Source organism: Sminthopsis crassicaudata, chromosome 4, assembly GCF_048593235.1.
Source record: "Sminthopsis crassicaudata isolate SCR6 chromosome 4, ASM4859323v1, whole genome shotgun sequence".
Lineage (NCBI taxonomy): Eukaryota > Metazoa > Chordata > Mammalia > Dasyuromorphia > Dasyuridae > Sminthopsis > Sminthopsis crassicaudata.
In genome coordinates this window covers 351465132-351486902 of record NC_133620.1, presented here as the reverse complement: position 1 = coordinate 351486902, position 21771 = coordinate 351465132, and the positions used below count along the sequence as shown (strand labels likewise).

At 35.5% G+C, this 21771-nt stretch overlaps 1 protein-coding gene across 5 annotated transcripts; it reads left to right on the top strand.

The window, feature by feature from the left end:
• The first annotated feature begins 349 nt into the window (after nt 1-349).
• Nucleotides 350-20635, top strand: SMARCE1 (SWI/SNF related BAF chromatin remodeling complex subunit E1). 5 transcript variants are annotated; one of them, XM_074261455.1, is made up of 11 exons: nt 350-766; nt 2600-2651; nt 2830-2873; nt 6010-6114; nt 12536-12616; nt 12975-13106; nt 13198-13369; nt 14167-14339; nt 15156-15257; nt 16047-16311; nt 20360-20635. In XM_074261455.1, the coding sequence occupies exons 2-11, from the start codon at nt 2645-2647 to the stop codon at nt 20569-20571; spliced, it is 1293 nt and encodes a 430-aa protein (XP_074117556.1). In that variant the 5' UTR covers nt 350-766; nt 2600-2644; the 3' UTR covers nt 20572-20635. The 5 variants fall into 5 exon arrangements, with proteins under 5 accessions (XP_074117556.1, XP_074117558.1, XP_074117559.1 ...); XM_074261457.1 differs by lacking the exon at nt 20360-20635 and adding an exon at nt 17635-17852; XM_074261456.1 differs by having other exon boundaries at nt 758-1148.
• Nucleotides 20636-21771: the final 1136 nt, after the last annotated feature.

Here is a 21771-nt window from a genome sequence, read left to right as displayed (position 1 = left end):
TCCTGTAAAACAAATGGATGCTGGCAAGATGTTCTATTCCCCAAATTCTTTACAGCTCTGAATTCTATAGATCCTAACCCCACCCCTCGTGGTGGGTCATTCCCTCCCTCTTCGCCCGCCGGGGTCACGAGTTTATTTGTCGTGGACAAATACTGCGGCCAGACTAGGAGAGAGAAGCGGCTGAACCTGAACTCCGCTCAGAAAAGGAGTGAGCAGCTCTCGGCAGACCGCCCTCGGGACCACGCTACGAACCAGAATAGCGCGCACGTACGCATACGTGCACACGCACAACCTCAGTCTTACGCAACGGCGAGTCTCACATCTTCCCCCAATTCGAGTCCGTGCGAGCGCGCGCTCCGAGCCACGAGGTATTACACTCGCCACGCACCCGGAGCCTCCTCGCGCTGGCCACGCCTCCAGGAGCGGCTGCTTCCTACTGGGCCTCTTCCTATCTATGGGCAGTCATCTTCCTCCCCGCCCCTCCCACTCCCGCTCTTGTGGCGAATCTGCGGCCAGCTAGAAAAAACCGGAATTCGAGAATCTTTGAGGAAAAATACAGACAAACTTGGTCTCAGATCCTTCCTTGCACGGAAATGCCGTTGCTTTGCGCTCTTCCTTCCTCCCAAGAGCCGCCTTTGGCTTCAATTATTAGTCCAATCTTGTGTCGAAAGTGCGACCGCGAAAGCGGCTGCGCCGCGCGAGGGGGTGGGGCCTGCGCGGGACAAAGGAAGAGGAGCCGGAGCGGCGGCCTCTCTCCAGAACCCGGGTAAGTGAAGATAGACGGGGAATAGGGGGCCATTGAGCCGGGGGTGAGAGCCCCGCGGCGCCCCTGTCTTTACCCCGAACCCGGACCAAGCTGGGCGGCGGGACGGCCTAGAGGCCTGGCGGGAGGAACGGAAGGAGGGAAGTCTGGGACCACTGCAGCTGGAGTGGCCTCTGGAGCTCGCCGACCGCGGACCGGGAAACCGGAGCTCTTTGTATAGGCCGCGGCCCCAGAGGAGCCGCTCTGTCCCTTTCGGTCTCCTTACTGAGAGAACTTAATGTGGAGGCCTGGATCGCGGGGTGGGGACCTCATTACCCGGGAGCAGCCCGGGTCTTCCATCCTCCCTCCAGGAGTGCGGCCGGAATCCGGCCGAGCAGGCTCGAAGGTGACAGCTTGGAAGACTCCATAGCTAGAGCTCCATGACATCTGCATGCTCCTCTTCCTTAAAAGTGGGGGGTCCCTAGCGTATGTGTCCATCAGGAATTCCCATCCCGTTGCAAACGTGATTCCCGTGTTCTAAGGAACCTTGTGGAGGTGACACATGCCCCCCAAATCATCTTTGTCTGATGCATTCATTCCACGTTGCAGTCACTGGGTGTGATGCTGGGTGAACGTTATCCTGTTAGGGCCTTTATAAAGGAACCCTTAACTTTGCCATTTTTCTGATTTTTATTTCAAGCGTTCCCATTTGTATGTGTTTAGAATGAGGCTTTTCCTTAAGACAAACACCATCATAATGTCATAAATTTAAAGCTGGAAGAGACCCTATGAGCTAACCCAGGCCAATCTCTTTTCCCCGCACCCTATATTTTTAAAATTAGAAGCCGAGGCCCAGAGAGACTTAAGCCAAGATTACACAGGTTTAAAACACATATAGAAGTGGCGTTATAGAACCCTGGTCCTCTGGAGACAGTGTTCTTTCCACTGTCCTTGGCTGCCCTGTTTAGTCACTTTATGCTCATAAATGCTTTGTCCAATCTCAGAACGTAATAGATTGAAACGCTACTATTCTGTAAAAGTTAACAGTTTAATAAAACAAGTATATAGGATGTAGATTTCCAAGGAACTTTAGAGATCTAGATCAAAGATTCTTAAAATTTTTGTGCCTTGGACTCTTTGAGTGTGGTAAAGGCATTTCATAATTTAAAAATTTTTAAAATAAAGGAAGTAAGGGAAACCAACTCCATTGAAATACATGTGTCAAAAGTATTAAAAAAAAAAAAAAAAAAAATTAATGGACCCCAGACTGAGAGCTCTTGATCAAGTCTGATCATCTCCTTTTGCAGATGAGGAAATTGAGGCCCATTACTGTGAAGTGATTTTTTAAAACCTGAGGCCTTTGATTTTAGATCCCTTGCCCTTGCTTATGTACCGGAGCTGCTTCTCTTTTTGAATATTTGTAGTTTTATCTTAAGAAGTGGACGTTTTTACTCTTTACCCAATTTCAAATAATGACCAATTTTCAAAGACACTGAATATAAAGCAGTTACTGGTTAGCTATTTGTACCAATCGTTTTTAAAAGGAACATCTTTAAATTTACTTATTTTATCAGCAGTTATTTCTTGAAATGAAAATAGTTCTGTAATTTCATAAAATTTCAGAGTAAACTTTTAAAAATTATGTCCAATTGCTGTTATTTTTTCCCCGAATAATTTATAATAGTCGTTTTAATTCTGGAAAATTAACTTCCTACCCACAAAGGGAGAAAAGGCAAAAATTGGAGTTGTTTTACCCAGAAACACTATTTTGTTTATCATATTCTTTGACTGCTTAGGAAAACATTCTCTCATGCATACTTTTGATTTTCTTTGTTGTTTTGTTGTTTTTTTTTTTAGTGTCCCAAGTTCATTGTTAAGGGACTGAGAACTTAATCTTCCAAAATGTCAAGTAAGTTTCATTTTTTATATTTATCAAACTATGTGAATAAGGGACTAATGCCCTAGCAAATGGGAATTCCAAAATATTCTTTCTCAAATTTTTCTTCAAATCAGGGCCATTGGTAGTTTTGTTGCTTAGTATTATATCTCCGTTGTTTACAAGAAGTTATTTATTTTCTTTCAAACAGAAAGACCATCTTATGCCCCACCTCCCACCCCAGCTCCTGCAACAGTAAGTTTTAATTTTCTTGTTAATGTAATAGCCAAGTCTGGCCTTGCTACAAAAACCCAGATGTCTTCCAGTAGCAATCGTTCAGTAATACAGCAACCAGAATGAAAACATTTCATGTAAAAATAGCAATTTCCTTCTAAATATTTAAAATTTCTTCACATTTTGCCTTGAACTAACCATGAAGTTTTAAAAGAATAAACTGCCAAGATACAGTGATCTCTCAATTGCAAAATAAATTCCCAATGGTGAGTTTTTCTTGTACTGGGAAAAAATAAGGACCCTATTATCATAACTCTAAATTTAAATCTTTTTATCTTGGCAATAGTCATCATTTTAAAAGAAGTTATAGAATTTCAAGCTCAGAGGGACCCTAGAAGTCATGTAGGCTAATCCCATCAACTTATTAAGTGAAAAAACTTGGATTTTTACCTGTCAGAACATTGCATTTTCTTCAATAAAAAAAAAATCTTGCCTTCAGTTGGTTGTTGCTTATTTCCTTCTGTCCATTTTTTTTTTTTTTTTTTAGTTATATAAATCTTTTTAGAATTGTGAGATCCCTAATTTTATAACAATTCTTAAGTACTTGCTGTAAAACATTTTCATACTGTTCAGGGAAGGACTATGTTATAGATGGGCCATATTATACTAAAATAATAGTATCATTACATTTCATTAAATAGAGAGATAGTCATAGTTACAGTGGAGTAGTTTATTTTTTTCAGCAAGATCTGGCCCAGTGCATACAAGACCCTTACCTGGTCAACATGAAAGTAATTGTCCAGTCTGCAAATCTGATTTTGAATAATTTGTTTGTCAGACTTCAATGGACTTGATTCTTAGGAGTTTTAAGAAACATTGAGCTAGTTCACTGTATCACAAACCCATGTATATAAAATCTCAGTGTTCCCTATATCAGATTATTTTGAGCTTTTGCATCATACTAATTAATACTAGATTCTTTATATGTTGCTACTTATGTGTCTCCCCCCATCATATAATCACTAGGGTAATTATTGTTTCAAATTAACTACGTTTTATTTACATTTGTTGGCAATTTTTTGTTCTCTGTATAGTGAGATGCTTTTAACATAATTTTAAAATCATATTGCATGCTTTCAAATAGGATAATTTACACAAGTCTTAAGCATTCATAAATGTGGTCATTTCTGTGTTAGACAAATGATTCTGAAGGGTCTGTGAAGTATTACACTCCCCTTAAATCAAAGAACATTTATTAATAAGCTATCTCTATATTAAGCGTCATACAAATGAAATTGAACAAATGTTTAAAATCTTAAGTATAGTTTTGAAATTGATATGATTTGTAATGTTTCAGCTTCTTATTTTAGTTCTGTAGTTCACTTGGTTTTTCTTACGTTACTTTATTTTAATAATTCTCATTATTTTTGTAACTTGTTAGAGATACTCATTGATAGAAATAAACCCTTTTAGTCAGTATTTAGGCAAAAATTCAAATTTATTTGTAATTCTAAATGTTTATCAACTGAAAAATCACATCTTGTTTCTATTGCTAAAATACAAAAATGTATTTCTACCTGTCTTGAGAAATAGTTTTACATTGTTATATCATGATAATATTGCTTTAGTTATTGATTGGTAAGAATTCTGATAACAGACTGATATCAAATTAATGGCTCTTTTCTTCCCCAAAATGTACTATTCAGAATAAATGCACTCATCTCTAACTTTGCATTTCTTCTGTACTTTGACTCCCTAAATTGTTTTTTGAGTCTTCCATAATAGGAAAGACCAAGAGTTGATCAACAGCTATTTCTCCTAATATTTAAATTCAGTATTTCTTTGTACATTATATTTAGATACTAAGGATGGGTCACAACAGCATATTTTGAGATTTGTTTTTATTTTGCACTAATGAGTTGAATCAGGGTGAATTTATGAATTTTCGTGTCTGTATTATATAGGGCTAAAGTTGTGAATCAAAATGTTCAGATGAAATGGTTGTTGTCAGCTTGGTCAGCTTGTTTTGGTTTTGAGTTTCATAAGAAAAGAATTGACTATTTTTAGTGTCTCTGTTGCATTTTATGCATCTTTGTTGTGATTCTCATGAACATTGAATATGTTTATATAAACTGATAGAAATCATATGAGGCTCCTGTGTATAATGAATTTAGGGCCATTTAAGACCCCATTTCACTGTACTGACAAACACAATGTTTTTGCTACAAATTAAGAAATTGAATTTTTAAGATGTCTAGTGCTATAAAAGAACTAAGTAGGAAAAGAAAAATTAAAGACTATTATGTAGGAATTGATTAAAGAAGTAGTACACCATAAGACAAAATTCAGGAAGTATTCGGGATTGAGCTCTAGAAGACGAATCAAAGAAGCGGAAGTGGAAGAAGAAAAAGGAGTTTATAAAAGTGACTGGATTTTTTTTTTTTTTTTTAAGAATAGAATGTAGCCCAAAAAGAAAGTTTAAACAAAATCCATGCATTTCTTACAAGTCTTTGTTTTGAAATCATGTGTTTGACATCCATTGAATTCCACAAGGTATGTTCCCCTGTATTTGGGAACCCCGTCTTAGTTAAGCAGGTGCTTGTCATTTTTCACATTTACATGCAATTATATTTTATATATATACATATTATATATATATATATATCTTGAGAGCAGATCCATTGCTTGTTTTTATTTGTGTGTTTGGTAGATGGCATCATTGGTGGTGTCCACATAATTGCTTAACAGTGTGCTGTCTTGTATGTAAAAATGTTCCTGGACCTCTGGTGTATCATGTTTCCAGGCCTCTTGTCTCAAAATACCATATATTCCTGAGTTTTGCCATTTAATAGCCTAAATTAGAATGTATGTGTTTGTCATTTTTAGACCCATGCCCACCCATTTTAGTTGATTTTAAAGTAATTCTGAATCTTTAGTAAAACTAAATGCTTTATCTGCCAAAATAAAAACAAACCTGCAAACAGGTTTCTCTTGGAGATGTTTCCATATTGAAAAAGCCAACCAACTACAACCCATCATTTGCTTGTTTAAGTTCAGGTTGCTTTTGCATGCCATATGCAGATCATTTTTCATTTCTGTGTTTTCCTCGTTTGAGCTCATTTCTCATTCGTGTTTTTGTCTCATTTGTTTCCATCAGCAAATGCCCAGCACACCAGGGTTTGTGGGATACAATCCATACAGTCATCTGGCCTACAACAACTACAGGCTGGGAGGGAACCCGGGCACCAACAGCCGGGTCACGGTAGGAGAATCAACTATTACAGCATCCAGCAGACACCTGGAGTTGACCAGAAATGGCTTCAATTAGGTCCTTCCAAATCATGGATACAGCCATTTTAAAAAATAATTTGACTACAAAATTAACTTTGCTTTTTCCAATATTTTGTGCACTTCCATTGTAATATTTTACATTTCCCCAAAATGGAGTTTTGGGGGAAAAAATGCTTAGAGCAGAAGAATATCTTGTTCTTCTTGATCAGTAGGGGGAAGCCTAAATATATAATTTAGTAGACAAATCCACAAATTTTTGAAGATTAAATGTCTCCTTTTAAGATAGAGAAGATTATATTTTTTCTAATGTTTTAGGGATTAGATTAAAGAGCTAACTTTCTAATTAAGAATGAAGCCTATTGAGTAGGTTAGATAAAGGATAGGGAGGACTGTCCTGGTCTGCCAGAAACTTTTGAGATTTCCATTCTCTCTTGATAATACTGGCAGTTCATTTGTTTTTTGAATTTAATAACAGATTCCCAAGCAGTCACCAAAAGAAAGCAAACCTATTTCTCTTCATTTGAAAAGATAAAGGTTCTTTATGTTACCTTTGCTATAGGAAATAAATCTTTCAGGTCAAAATTTGATGAATATGACATCCATTTCCAGGATAGGAAGAGAAAGCAATGTAAGAAATAGATTTTTTCAAACTTGTTATGCTACTTAAGTTACATGAACAACCTTTAATACGTTATAAGCTCACTCTTAACAGGATTTGATGGCATTAAATTCAATAGGCTTGTCTCATACAAGTAAATTTAATTATTAAAAAAATCAAAAATTTAAAAACCATATCATAAACTTATAAATCAAAAAGATTTCCAAATCTAAATATAATGTTAATTAAAATTTATTCATTGAATGGCTGTTACAGTTGAAATATATTCTAGGTATGGGTAGTATAATTGATTGATAGACATAAAAGAAACCCTCTCACCCTGTAGTAAACTGTGAGCGGAAGCTATTATCAAAATTTGTGTTAAATCCATTTCTTGGCTCGATGGATTCCTCTCCTCCTAGTTTTTTCATTGTTTCTACATGATTTGTATTTCACAAGCATATCAGGTTTTATGTGCCATGCCTATTTCATGGTATTTTAGAAGAGAATCCTAAGTGTGTGCATGTGTGTATGCATTCTTTAATGCATACAACTTTTATGTATGTTTTTTGTTTTTCCAGCCTGAGTGCTTAACTTTGAAATGGCAAGATTGTGACAGATTAATAATACATATATAATTAAAGGACAAAATAAAATTTATATAGTTCATTCAAAATACTGGCGGAAAGTTGATGCAGGCAGCAAATTAAATGGAATAATGAATTTGAAACTGTTCTACAGTCAGCTCTTGATTATCAGTACTGATGGAGTAGAAATAATGATATCTGTAATCTCAAAATAATTTTCTTTTTTACTTTGAAATGTATATTGAATTTAAAACTGAGCGTGTCTGACATGTGAATTCATTGTCCACCAAGGATTGAGGGAAGAGCTGGAAAACTGCTATCCTAACTCTAATCCCTTTTCCCCTTCTCCATCCTGATGATTGATATCTTAGGACAGCATTTTGATTGTATGCTGACTCTAGGGTGGGTTGGTATGTAAATGGTGGAGTTTAGGAATTTGTGGCTCTTTGGGTTCTTTTTCAATTGCTTTCTTTATATTTTTCTCTTGTGGATGAAAGATTAAGTTTTAACTAGCTAAGCTTTCCTAAATCCTTGCCCTGAGAGGCCTTTTAAATGAAGCTATTAATTTCAGTTCAATAACTTCAAACATTGTAGACATGAATTCTAGGACATCTGTTCTCTTCACTCTTTAAAATTGTGGATCTATTCTACAAGTATTTAATCTTCTTTCTGCTATTACTCTTAGTAGGTCCAATCTTTTATGAATTTTATTTTACTTTATATTTTTTACCCTCACTGGAATCTAGCTAAAAAAAAAAATTATAAAAAAAAATTTTGATCCATTATGATTACCTGCTTGAGTACTTTTTTCATAACTTTGGGCACATCTGTTGGGTGAGTTCAGAGTCCTCAGACCAAAAGGAAAAAAGTAACAATGGAAAGGTCCTAAAGCAGCATGAATATGTTTACCCTTACAGTCTATGTTAACATTTGTCAAACTATAGTAGAAATAATAATTGAACATAAGATGAGAAAAGAGGCCCAGACAAATTAATAATTTGCCCACAAATACACACTTGTTAGTGACAAGGCTGAGTTTAACAACTAGGTTTCCTGACTCCAAGGGCAGTACTTTTTCTACCACACTGTAATGTTGTAAGCCAAGTTCTTAAAAGACTCTATAAAAACAGAAACCCCCTTTAAAGAGGACCCTTTAGGTTTGACACAAATAGGTAATATAATTGGCAGATGTGGGATTGGTGAGTGAAGCACAAAACTACTGCTTGTATATATAAACTGACCTCAAAGAACATATAAATAGAATCTTTGACATAGGTTTTCACATATATTATTTGATATAACAATCCTGTGATACATTTGATACAAGTACTTAGCATTCTCTAGATAAGGAAACAGGACTAAAAAAGTTCAAGGCATTTATATAACTAGGAAGAAAAATGGAACTTTAATCCAGGTCTCTTTTGACAGTTTTATTCAGTATTCTTTTAGTTAACTCATTTCTAATACTGCTGAGATGGCAATTTTAAAATTACCTTCTTGATTGCCCATCTATGAGAATTTTTCTGAATTACTCTGTAAGTCATCAAGTATGTTTTAAATCTGCTATGTGCCAGAACCAGAAACAAATGTATTTTATGGTTAATGCTTTATTTTCATATTTTAGTCTGAAAAATCCATTTGAGATTTGAGGATACACATCAATTCAAGAGATTCCCAAAAAATGGTAAAGGACAATGGAAAAAGCCCTGAGGTTAGCTTCAGAATTAGGAAACCTGTGGCTCCAATCATTTTTCTATTCCTAAGTAGCTCTGTGTCTTGGGCAAGTTACAGATAACCTCTATGGATCTTAGTTCTTCCTAGATAAAATGAAAGATATGGTTAGGCAAGATCATTTGTTCCATTTCTTTCTGTGAGTTTCCCTCAGTCTGTGTTAAAACCTTGTTTCCCTATATTCTCAACCTATAGACAAAACAAATAACTACGTTCCTATAAGTACCAGTGAAACTTTTTTTTGAAAATCTAATGATAGCAGTCAGCTCTTCACAAAGAATTGTAAAGGCAAAATAATTCATATCTTGGGTATTTTAGTCATACTCTTTGGTTTCCAAAATTAGAAAGTATGAGAGTAACAATTGCAGCCCAGTTAATGAGACTAGCATTTGACAAATATGATACCATTCAAAGTCATCAAGAAAAGGTATCTTCTGTTTAGGTGTATATATCAAAAATTATCTTATTATTTTCAGCCAGAATAGTAAAGAGGCCTAAAAGCCTCTTAAAAAATTGTTGACGAGATAAACCCCTGAGCCAGCCAGAAAGTAACTATTGAGGATTGCTCATTGCCTAATAATGGAGTTTCACTGTATTTTTTGCAAATTAACTAGCTAACTACTTGGGACAACTTCCTGTGTTTAATGTTTTTAAAATATAATTCAGGAAATGGTAAAAAAAAAAAAAAAAAAAAAAATCTACTAGGAGATAATATCACTAATGCAACCTTCCTTAAAAAAAAAAAAAAAAAAAAAAAAAATCAATCTTCCAAATGTCTAATGTGGGTAGATAGTACCATAATTTGATCTTTTTTATTTCCTTCTCTGGAACCCAAGCAGTGTTGCCTTCTGGTTTTACTGCTTGTAATAACATTCTTATTTGCCGAAGGTTGAGGATTTTGACATGGAAGGATTTTAAAATCATATGACACAAAAAATTCAAACAAAGTAACTGCTAACTCAAAAATTGTAATTAAGTAATAATTTTTAGAAATATATAGGTGCCTTCTTAGTCACCCTACTCTGGTGGTAGGCCCTATTATTTTTATTGCTTTACAGCTTAGGGGTAAAATTTTGATAATTTGAGTGCAAATATAGGTTACATCAGTTTAGTTATACATTCTTTTCAAGGGACAGAAAGGAGGCCAGTGTCATTGGATCACAGTATGGAAGAGTGGAGGTAAAGGACCAGTTTTAAGATTTAAAAAAAAAAAAAAAAAAAGACTGAAAAGGGAGGAGAATACCAGGTTGTGAATGACTCTGAATGCCAAACATAGAATTTTATATTTGATTCTAGACATGATGGGGAGCCATTATTGAATGACAAGGGTAGAAAATTCAAATCCTGTGTTTTAGGAAGATTAATTTGATAGTGAAGCAGAAGGGAGACACTACCAGCAGACTATTGTACTAGTTCAGTCTTGAGGTGGTGATGTCTCCCACCAGTGATAGCAATATCAGTAAAAAGAAATATGCACATTTATTCAAGAGATGTTACAAAAAATAAAAAGTACTGCAAGCTAGGAGACCCCTTTCACTCTCTTTCGATTCAGTTAGCCTCATGTGAAGTAATCATTGAAGACAAAAACCAGAGACATGGTCTGTGCTAGTCTATATAATCCCTTATGTATGGCATTGTTTCTAAAAGAAAATTGTTTAGAATACCGAATTTACAAACGAATTTTACATAATACAAATTTAAAATATAGTACATTTATATGTTGGAGCCTGTCTTTACTCCTCCAATTCTGCCATTTCCATCTTTTGCATTGTTATAGGGAATTTTTTAAATAAAACCTTAGAATTTCAGAGTAAGGAAAGGAAGGAATAAAAAATTGTTTAGCAGCTGCTATGTGCTATGTGTCAGTCACTGTTTACAACAAATGTCTCATGCAATCCTCAGAGTAGTAATCCTAGGAGGTAGGTGCTATTATCCCCATTTTACAGTTGAAGACACTTGAGTTCAGCAGAAGATAAGTGACATGTCTAGGAACACAAAGTTAGTAATTGTGTGCAGTAAGATTTTAATTCATATCTTCCCAACTCTAGGTGCAACACTGTTATCTACTATCCCACCTAGATGCCTCCAAGGAAAAGGGCCCCCAAATACCTTCTTGGGCCTGAGGTCATCCGCTATCTAACATAGTTAAAAGTCATATGATGAGAATCTTCTTTTCTCCCTCTCCCCTTCCTTTGCTTTTTTTTTCCTTTCTATTCTTTCTTCCCTTCACTCTGTATCTTCTTTCTCCTATCTCTTTCTTTTCCTTTTCTCTATAGTTTACATGAAAATTATGTTACGCAATATGGAACTTTTCATAGTTAATATAGCTTCCAAATCCTAAGTACCCTAGAGCCCTGTATTTTCTATTGTAGTTCCCTATTAACTTGCTTTTTTTTTTTTTTTTTTTAACCTATTCACTAAAGAGAAAGAGATCCTATTAACTAATGCAGTGCATCAGATACTTGAAGATTACTATTCTGTTCCTCTTAAATCTCCCTTTGTTCAGGCTAAACATATCCAACTCCTTTAGCACATTCTAGTGTAAAATGGTTTTCCCATCCTAATTCCTGTGCCCGTCACTACCTCATTCTCCTTCCTAAAATATTCCTCCTAATACTAGACAAAATATTCAGAACAGTACAAAAACTTGGATCTCTCCTATTCCAAATATTCTTCGCCTTAAAACAACCTAAGATCCCAGGATTTTGAGTTGCTTTAACATGTTGTTGACTCTTTTTAAGCTGGTAGTATGTTCTTAAAGGCCCCAGAGCTTTTTTTACATGAATTACTTTATAATCATATATCTCCCATCTTGTGCTTATGCTATTGATATTTTTGAACCCAAATATAAAAGTGAAGAATTGAAAGTTACCCAGTTTCTAAGGTTGGTAAGTAATGGTTTGGATATTTTGGGTTGTTGATTTGGTCTTAAGTAGTTGGTTTGGTTTTTGTTTTGGAAGGTAGGATTGGGGGTTTTTTGGTTTTGAATTTGGAAATTTACTAAGTCTAGGTACTTTGTTGTTTAGTTAAAAAAAATGACAAAACAGCATATCAGCAAACTAGATTTGTCTGCTAAGTGCTGAGAGGGCTCAGGATTTGGTGCAGATAATCAAGTGTTGACTGTATGTCATTGGAACCAATTATTTGCAAATTAAAGGACTTAGAATGCCAGTTAAGTGTTTCAACTGTAAGTCACTGACATGTATCCATATTTCTGATGTCTAAATCATTTCATGCTGCTTTTGTCTTCTACCGTCTTTTTGGCTTAAGTATTAAGTTGACAAAGCAGTGTACCTTCAGAGACATTTTCTTGGTTTTCTGGAATGCTTTTGTGAAGACATCTTTCAGTGGAGAAAACTGAATCTTGTATCAATGGACAAGTAGAAAAAAAAATTATTGTTTTTATGTCTTATCTCCAGGTTGCAATATGTTACTATTTGTAACTGATTATCCAGTTCTTTTTTTTTTTTTAACAGGCTTCCTCTGGCATTACAATTCCCAAACCCCCAAAGCCACCAGATAAGCCTCTGATGCCCTATATGAGATACAGCAGAAAGGTAGGTACAAAAATATCAAGAAGTGGGTGCGGCTAGGTGGCGCAGTGGATAGAGCACCAGCCCTGAAGTTAGGAAGACCTGAGTTCAAATCTGGTCTCAGACACAACACTTCCTAGCAGTGTGACTCTAGGCAAGTCACTTAACCTTAATTGCTTTCTCCCCCCCCCCCCAAAAAAAAAAAAAGAAAAAGAAAAAGAAAATATATCAAGTAGAGGACTTGTTTCTATTTTAAAGCAGAATTTCCAATCTTAACACTAGTTTTAAGTATAGGCTTTTATGTTTTTTTTAACCCAAGACTATTTTTAAGCCCACAGGTACTTTTGATCAATATTAAAAATATGGATGTTTTCTTTTTAAGGTTTGGGACCAAGTAAAGGCTTCCAACCCTGACTTAAAGTTATGGGAGATTGGCAAAATTATTGGTGGGATGTGGCGAGACCTTACTGATGAAGAGAAACAAGAATATTTGAATGAATACGAAGCAGAAAAGGTAATGTATCCAGGAGCAGAGTAAGAACACAGAACAGACCATTTGGATATTTTAATTGCAAGTGTGAAAAACCAATTTTGTCAAATTGCAGATAGAATATAATGAATCTATGAAGGCCTATCATAATTCACCTGCATACCTTGCTTACATCAATGCAAAAAGTCGAGCTGAAGCTGCATTAGAGGAGGAAAGTCGACAGAGGCAGTCTCGAATGGAGAAAGGAGAACCTTATATGAGCATCCAACCTGCAGAGGATCCAGATGGTAAAAAGGATGGGCTTTGACAGCTAAATGAAAAGAGGTCTTGATATTAAGCACAAGCCTGCAGGGCCTTTCATTACCACTTTCCCTTTTTGTGCTTTAAAAAAATATATACAATTGCTGCTGTTTCTGGTTTTTTCCTATTCTTTGTCCTCAGAATACCTGATAAACTTCTCAATTTGTGATCAGAATTTTCTTCCTGAATGTTTGTAAAGAACAAAGGAAGGTGGAGAGGACCCTCAGAATACTTTCAATTCTCCTATGACTGGTCTTAAATTAAAAGGAAAAAGCATAAGGCATTGTATGCAGGGGATTGCTTGAAGTTAGCCCATCCCAGGAAGTCAAACAAAAAATTATACTTTAATTTAACAAATGGACATTTATAGTACTATAATATTATAAAAATTTGAAAATAAAGGTTTTACTCTATTAACTTCACAATAATTTACCTATCTTAAATGCTTAAGTCATTGCCAAGAATGAAAGACAGATTCAATCAATGTGAATAGGCAGCCTTGAAACCAAAAAAAAATTTACTTCTATCTCCCATTGCACTTCAGCCAACTCCTCTGCTATTCATTGTCCCATAAAAGTTTGTAAGAAACTTCCCAGCTTGACTGGTTATCTCCACATGTCCTAGTCTATGTTTAACATCAGAGTGGTCATTGCATGGCTTTGTGCCACACCATTCTTGGATAAGCCCAGCACCATTGCTAATGAGGCAATTAATTGTTCACTTTGCAATACCATCCTATATTTGTACTTGAGTAGCATTTTCACAAACATTTTGTTTATTTCAGACTATGATGATGGTTTTTCAATGAAGCACACAGCTACTGCCCGTTTCCAAAGAAACCATCGTCTAATCAGTGAGATACTAAGTGAAAGTGTGGTGCCAGATGTTCGTTCAGTTGTTACCACAGCCAGAATGCAGGTTCTCAAACGACAGGTTCAGTCCTTAATGGTTCATCAGGTAAAGAGTGCTTAGTTAGAAAACATTTGTCACTTCTTGAATAGAGCTGTGCAGTAGGGGACCTGATTTTATACTGTTCATGAAAGTACATGTTGAATACCTGTACATTGTTTAATCTCTTTCTGGTTTGAGGAAGAGATTAAGGGTGAGATCTTCCCCTTGAAATTTACTACATAATAATATATCATTTTAAATTATAGTACAGCACCTTGTAATAGGACTTTGTCAGTTTTTAAAATATAGATTAAATACCTATTTTTTTTTTTAATTCAAGATATTTTACCTTAAAATCATTGAAGAGTTTGAAAATTAATAACAAGTTAACAAGAAATTCTATTGCATAACAACCACCTTAGGACATTTTTATGGCACTTTAAACTTTGCAAAAATGCTTTTATTTCATTTTTTCCTCCAAAAACCCTGTGAAGCAAGTGCTGTTATTTTCCCATTTTGCAAGTGAGAAAACTGAGGGCAGCTTAATTATTTGTCCAGGGTTACATAATTTGTTAGTATCAAAGGCAATATTTGAATACAAGTCTTTCCTTATTAAATCTAGTCTTATATTTTCTACCCAACTACACAGATTCCACAATCACTTGCCTCTCCTGGATTTTAATATGTTAAAAATATTGCATTAAAAAAACAAAATGCAAAACTAAAACTCTTCTTTAATGCTGTGTCAATGCAAAAAGGGGGAAGGGGACCACTGGAACAAGCAAGGTGGATTTTTAAACCAGATTTTGCTGTTAAGTGGAATGGGCATAAAGGGGGACACTCATCTGCCTGTTAGCTGAACCTGAATTTTGTGTTTTGCAGAGAAAATTAGAAGCTGAACTCTTACAAATAGAAGAACGTCACCAGGAAAAGAAGAGGAAGTTCTTAGAAAGCACAGATTCATTTAACAATGAACTCAAGAGGGTAACAGTTAAATTCTATTTGTGATAAGAACTTTCTTCTTTATTGTTTTTGGAACCAATTTTTTTATTTCATTGATATATTCCTTTGAAATTTCATTGAAAATTCCTTTGTGAAAACTCCATCAAAGTAAATAATATGGTTGCTTGGCACACTGAAAAGTTGTGACTTGCTGTGGTCATATAACCATTGTATGTTACAAGTAGAGCTTGAACTCGCATCTTTCTAACACAGATCAGCTTTTTATCTACCACTTTGCAAATTAATTTTACTATAGCTTTATCCCTTTTTGAAAGAGTGCCTTACAACCAACTTATAACAACAGCCCATTTGTGACAAAAATATATGTTTATATGTTATATAAAACTGTCAAACAGTATGCCTAAGTATGAGGTTTTTCAGAATATGTTCTCATCAGATGGGATTCACATGTGACCCTTCCCATAATGACTAAAAAACTTGGACTTGAATAACTCAAGTTTTGAAATTGAAGTCCTCTATTCATTCTTATATTGTCATTATGTTACTGACTGCTCTGTAATATCAGTTATGAGAGAGCTTTTGGAACCATCAATTTTGATGGCTTTCCTTGTCAAACTGATAAATGTGACAAATAACTAAAAACTGACAGTTTGTCTCAGAGAAGGCCTAGGTTCACACATTCTTGTAAAGCATACAATATGACATTTCATATATATTTATAAATCCATTTTTGAGCCAGATTTACTTGTTTAAAATGAAACTTTGTTAAGACCTTTTTTTTTTTTTTTTTTTTCCTCTTCTGGTTTGTAGTTGTGTAGCTTAAAAGTGGAGGTAGACATGGAAAAAATAGCAGCTGAAATTGCCCAAGCAGAGGAACAAGCCCGCAAACGGCAGGAGGAACGAGAGAAAGAAGCAATGGAGCAGGCAGAACGCAGTCAGAGTGGTGTCAGTGCTGCTGCTTCTGCTGCTGCTGCCGCTGCTGCCGCCGCCACCACCACCACCACCACAGAAGATGACCAGACTGCCAGCAAAGGTGATGAGAAGAAGGAAGAGGAAAGCACTCCAATGGAGACAGGTAGTAACATCTGTCCTTGAGACACTAAAACAGACACTTGTGTCTGAAACCCTGTGCAGTGGGGCCAAATCACACTCCTTCAAGTGTGAGCCAATGGGTATGGTGTTTAACTTTTTCCTTTCTACAATTATCTAGAAAGGCTGAACAGATTAAAGTCTAGCTCTGGGTAAAGGCTTTCAAACAAATGGAATCCCTTTTCTTTCTTCGGAAGTAATCAGAAAATAATTGCAGTTGCATCATCTTGAGTCTTAGTTTTCTTGTCTATAGTGACAAATGCCCCATGGAAAAACTTCATAGAATTCATAGATCTACTGCTGAAAGGGACCTCAGAAACCATGTTCCAATCCTCTCAATTTTACAGATTGAGAAACTGAAACCCAGAGATTATGACTTGTCACAGAGGACACTCTCAGATGGAATTGGAGTCTAGGCCCTCTGACTCAAAGCCAGAACTCATTTCACTGTTCTGCATTCTTTGAGAGTCCGGTTTTAAAGTTTTCTTGTTCCTTTAACCTTTTACCACCTTTTACCTGTTCCCAATCCTCTCCAGTGTACAAGCAGGATCAATCTAAAAATATTCAAAGAGAAGCAACCAGAGATCATCCCAGTCCTCTCTCATACTTTAATTCTAAGAAATGGAAGAGGCACTTTACCACAGACTTGAGATTCAGGTGTTTGATGTCCTCGTTTGACATGTAAAAAGTAATACTATCCTTGTAAAGGCTTAATTCAGTAGATTAACACTTCAGATAGTAAAATTAAAAGTTTGATTATGTCTCTTACTATTTAGTATGAAGATGTTTTTGATCTTGGCAAATTTGGAGAGCAAAGCATGTCTTGTGGTTAAAGCAGAGCTTGAGAATCAACATATTGTTCTCATCTAATTTACCACGCAACAAGGCATAATCCTTTGTTTCATTTCACCATTTGTAAATAAATTAATACTTATTTATAAAAACTTTTTCCAGCCCATTAATGGAAGCAGTAAAACAGTTAAGAATATTTCTGAGCTTTCAAGATTATGAATCTTTTATACCTATAAAATTGTTCCTGGGTCATTTGAGAGCTACATCCCTCTCCCAGGAAAGAGGGACTAGTCTCAAACCTTAGTAAATTATTGGGACTATGAATTACTTGGAAGAAATTCATTAAGCTGGAATATTTCTTGGGGAATGAAAAATAGAATCATTCTTAGCATATTGGTGACCTATTATGCCCCTGAAACTAAGGTGAAATAAAGTGTTGTTCTAGTGGGTTAATGGAAAAAATGCTGGATTCTAATCCCAGCAGCATTTTTGTTTGTTTGTTTGTTTTGTTTTAAAGGTACAAATATAGAAAATAGAAAAGAAGAGAGAGATTCAGATGACCAGCTTGAGCATAGAATGAGGGGCCAATCTTACATTGGGCCACAACCAAGCAGGACACCTTAAGATGGGGCTCCAAAAGCATGGAGAATCATGGCAGGGCCAAGGATTCTCAGAAGACTCCCAGTTCAACAATTACAAAACATTCTCCACACAAATAAAGACAGATCTAAATAATTGAAGAAATTTTAATTTCTCATGAGTAGGCCTAGCTTTTATAATAAAAATGACAATACTACCTAAATTAATTTACTTATTCAGTGTCATACAAATCAGACTACCAAAGGATTACTTCATAGAGCTAAAAGATTAATAAAATTCACCTGGAATAACAGAATGTCAAAAATATCAGAGATATTAGTGAGAAAAAAAAATTCATGAAAGAAAGAGGGTTTATCAATACCAGATCTCATACTGTACTACAAAGCAAATACTACAAAGTAATCTATTACTGTATAATAGAGTTTTTGATCTGTGGAATGGCTCAGGCATACAATGTAAAAAAGGAAACACATAACCTAGTGTTTGATTAATACAAAGATCCAAGCTATTTGGGGCAAGTACTCACTATTTGACAAAAACTGGAAAGGAGTCTCACAGAAATTAGGCATAGATCAACATTTTATGCCATATTCCAAGTTAAACTCAAAAGTGGATATATGACAGATATGAAAGGTAATATAATAAGCAAATTATGGAAACCTGGAAGAAATTACCCCTCAGATGTATCGATTGGGGAAGAATTTATGACCAAACATGAGATAGGATTACAGGATGTAACATGGATAATTTTGATTACATAAAATTTAAAAGTTTTTGCATACATAAACCCAGTGCAGCCAAAATTTAAATTAGGAAAAAAACCCAGGAAACTGGGGGAAATATTTTACAACTAGTTTTTCTGTTGAAGATCTCATTTTTCACTTAAATATCTGGACCATATTTACAAGAATGAGAACCATTTTCCAATTGATAAATGGTCAAGGGACATGAAAGGAAGAAATCAAAGCTCCAGTAATGAAAATAATGTTCCAGGTCTCTAGTAATTTAGAGAAATGCAAATTTAAAAACTCTTAAGGTACTAGCTCATACCCAGCAGATTGGCTAATATGACAGAAAGGAAAAATGACAGGATTGGAGGGAAATATGGAACTCTGAACTAGTTAAGCCATTCTGGAGAACAATTTAGAATTGTACCCAAAGGGCTATAAAACTAGACCCTTTCACCCAGAAGTACCACTATCACTGTATTCGGCTATGCATACCTAAGGGGCTCAAAGGAAAAGTACCCATATGCCCAAAAATATTTATAGCAGCTTTTTTTGTGGTGGCAGAGATTTAGAAATTGAAGGGATCCCCATCAGATATGCAATGGCTAACAAAGTTGTAATATATGGTTATGTTGAAATAATACTAAATGTTGGGGATGGGGGGGTGGTTTCAGAAGAACTTGGGAAGACACATGAATTAATGCAAAGTGAAGTGAGTAAAATAAAAACTGCACAGTAAAAACTGTTGTAAAAATAATCATCTGTGAAAGACTGAATAACTAATCAATACAGTGATCCACCACAGTTCCAAAGGACTAATGATAAAAAATGCTATTCACTTCCACATAGAGAACTGATGGACGTAAGGATTCAGGTTGAAGTATTTTTTTTCCTTTTTCTGGGGGAAAAAATCATGGTTAATGTTGAAAATGTTTTGAATGATACTAAAAAAAGAAAACTTCTAGTACATAGATTCTTAGATTTAGAGCATGAAGAGACATTGGAAGCCATCCAATCTAGCTTCCCTTACTACTCTGTTGCCTTCTTCCCCACATTTTGCACATTAGGAACTGGTCTAGATAGAATAAGTTTCTTTCAAAAAATCGTCAAAGAGAAATTAGTAAATTTTTGAGCTACCTAGCAAACTTGTGTAGATTGTTTTTTTGTGAACACTTTTAACTATGTACTCTTTGTATCAATATTTCCAAATTTATATTATTCCTGAGCAACGGAAAAAAAAAAAACTTGGTCTTGAGTAAGTGTGACAGAGGAAGAAGCAAAAGAAATTTAGTATAAGAATCAGGTAAACTCTTCTTACATTAATAGTTCACATACTAAAATTGGAACAGTGCAGAAAAGATTGGTGTGTCCCCCGTGACAAATTCATGAAGTGTTTCATATTTTTACAACTCAGACTGTCTTAGGGAGGAGAACTAGATGAGCCAGCCAAAATTGTAGTGGGAAAGTGAAAGGACAGTGGGATAAAGTAAAAATTCAGGTTAATTCAGATTTCCCAGTGTTCCGTGTATAAGGGCATAGAATTGATAGCTTATTGGAAGGAAATATGAGCAGCATCAAGGTTTATTACTTTGAGAAGGTATGTATCCCTCTTTGATCTGACTAGAAGGTGATTTCTTAAAACTTTTTATTCTCATATTTTAAAAGGGAAAAAAATGAATTAGATGTTAGACCAAAATCCTTGTTCTTTTAAAAGAAACAGGCAAGCAGTAAATATTAGTTGGCTCTTTCTCTGGAAGTCTTGATTTGAGGTTTTTGAAACAGCCTTTACATTTAATAACTATTCAATAACACTAATTTTGACACATTTCACCCCAAGAACACTAGTTTATCAGTATATTTAGGAAGAATAAGTCTTAGCCTTCAAACTGACAGTGGAAAAATATCTGATTGCAGAAGAGACACACCCAGAGGAAACTACAGAAAGTCAACAAAATGGTGAAGAAGGTACATCTACCCCTGAAGATAAAGAGAGTGGCCAAGAAGGAGTAGATAGTATGGCAGAAGAAGGAACCAGTGACAGCAATACTGGCTCAGAGAGCAACAGTGCAACAGTGGAGGAGCCTCCAATAGACCCTGCACCAGATGACAGTGAGAAGAAAGAATAAATGTTGATGAGTTCCATGTGTTTTGAATTATTTTTTTTAATGAAATACTGTTTTTGAGTTTAAATGGTGTTTTGTGGTTTGTGTATATGCTCTCTTTGTCCATCACCAAAGACTACTGGACCACTTACCTATGATATCCCTGGAGACAAAATGGCCTTTCTTCAGCGATTGTGTAGAGATCACTGTTTTCTTCAGATTTTTGTTTCTAGTCTTGACTACTTAAAAGACTCAAGTGGATGGAGGAATTCCCATCTCTTTTTATAGTATTGACTTTTGATGTTGTAGACTTGACTTTTAAAGATGCCTTTCCATGTCTTACTTGGGTCTTCACCAAGGCCATAGCTTTAAACTTTCTTAGTTCCCATCAGCAATGTTTAAGCGCCCTTACTATGTTCATAGTTTTTGCCAAGGTGACACACAGCTGAATCTGTTAGAGCTCACTGGTGTAGCTCCTCAAGTGAGTGCCACAGGTGTTGAGTGGTCTCACTTCCCACACCTGGGCCATGTTGATCTGCTGACTATCCCCATAGCACCCAGATAGTGAAGTGGGTCACTCCACTAGGACGTAATAAACACGTCATATTATATAGTTTGCTCTAATTATCCAAGTTTCCTGTCATGGAAATGAATATCCTCCATTTTTAGTTAGTTGATCCAGTTAATTCATTTTTTTTTTTTTAATTAAGCTTTCCAAAGATGGAGAAGGTCCCAAACTTAGATAATTTAAAGTGCATTATATAGACTAAAGAGACCTGGTTCTACAGAGACCATAGTACTGGGGTTGAATCCAAGGAAACCTGTATTTCATTACAGCCTCTGACAATTAGCTGTTTGACTCTTCACCATTAGAGGCTGAGGCGCTTCCCTAGCAATTAACTAGGTTGAAACTAATCTAGTTTGCAAGGAGAGGATCCCATACTGGGAGTTTCCTATAGTGATGACATGACAGACATTTATGTGTATATAAAATAATCAGGCCTCCTGAAACGAATGGCCTGTTTCAAAGCAGTCAGCTGGGAGTTATCCTTTGAATTTTTAAGTAGCAGGATAGAGTTTTAAAATTGTATTAGAAATAAAGCTCCAAGCTGCAGATTTCTTTAGGTCAGAGTTTAACTTTTTGATAAAACATGGAAACTATTAGATTTAAGATAGTACATGATGAATCTCCTTCATGAAAAGGAAATTTTTATTAAAGACTGG

What these genes read in the sequence shown, in the direction of transcription:
- SMARCE1 (XM_074261455.1), top strand. An exon ending in ACCTGCAGAGGATCCAGATG is followed by an intron (nt 13,370 to 14,166) that starts GTAAAAAGGATG and finishes TGTTTATTTCAG; the next exon opens with ACTATGATGATGGTTTTTCA. An exon ending in AAGCACTCCAATGGAGACAG is followed by an intron (nt 16,312 to 20,359) that starts GTAGTAACATCT and finishes ATCTGATTGCAG; the next exon opens with AAGAGACACACCCAGAGGAA.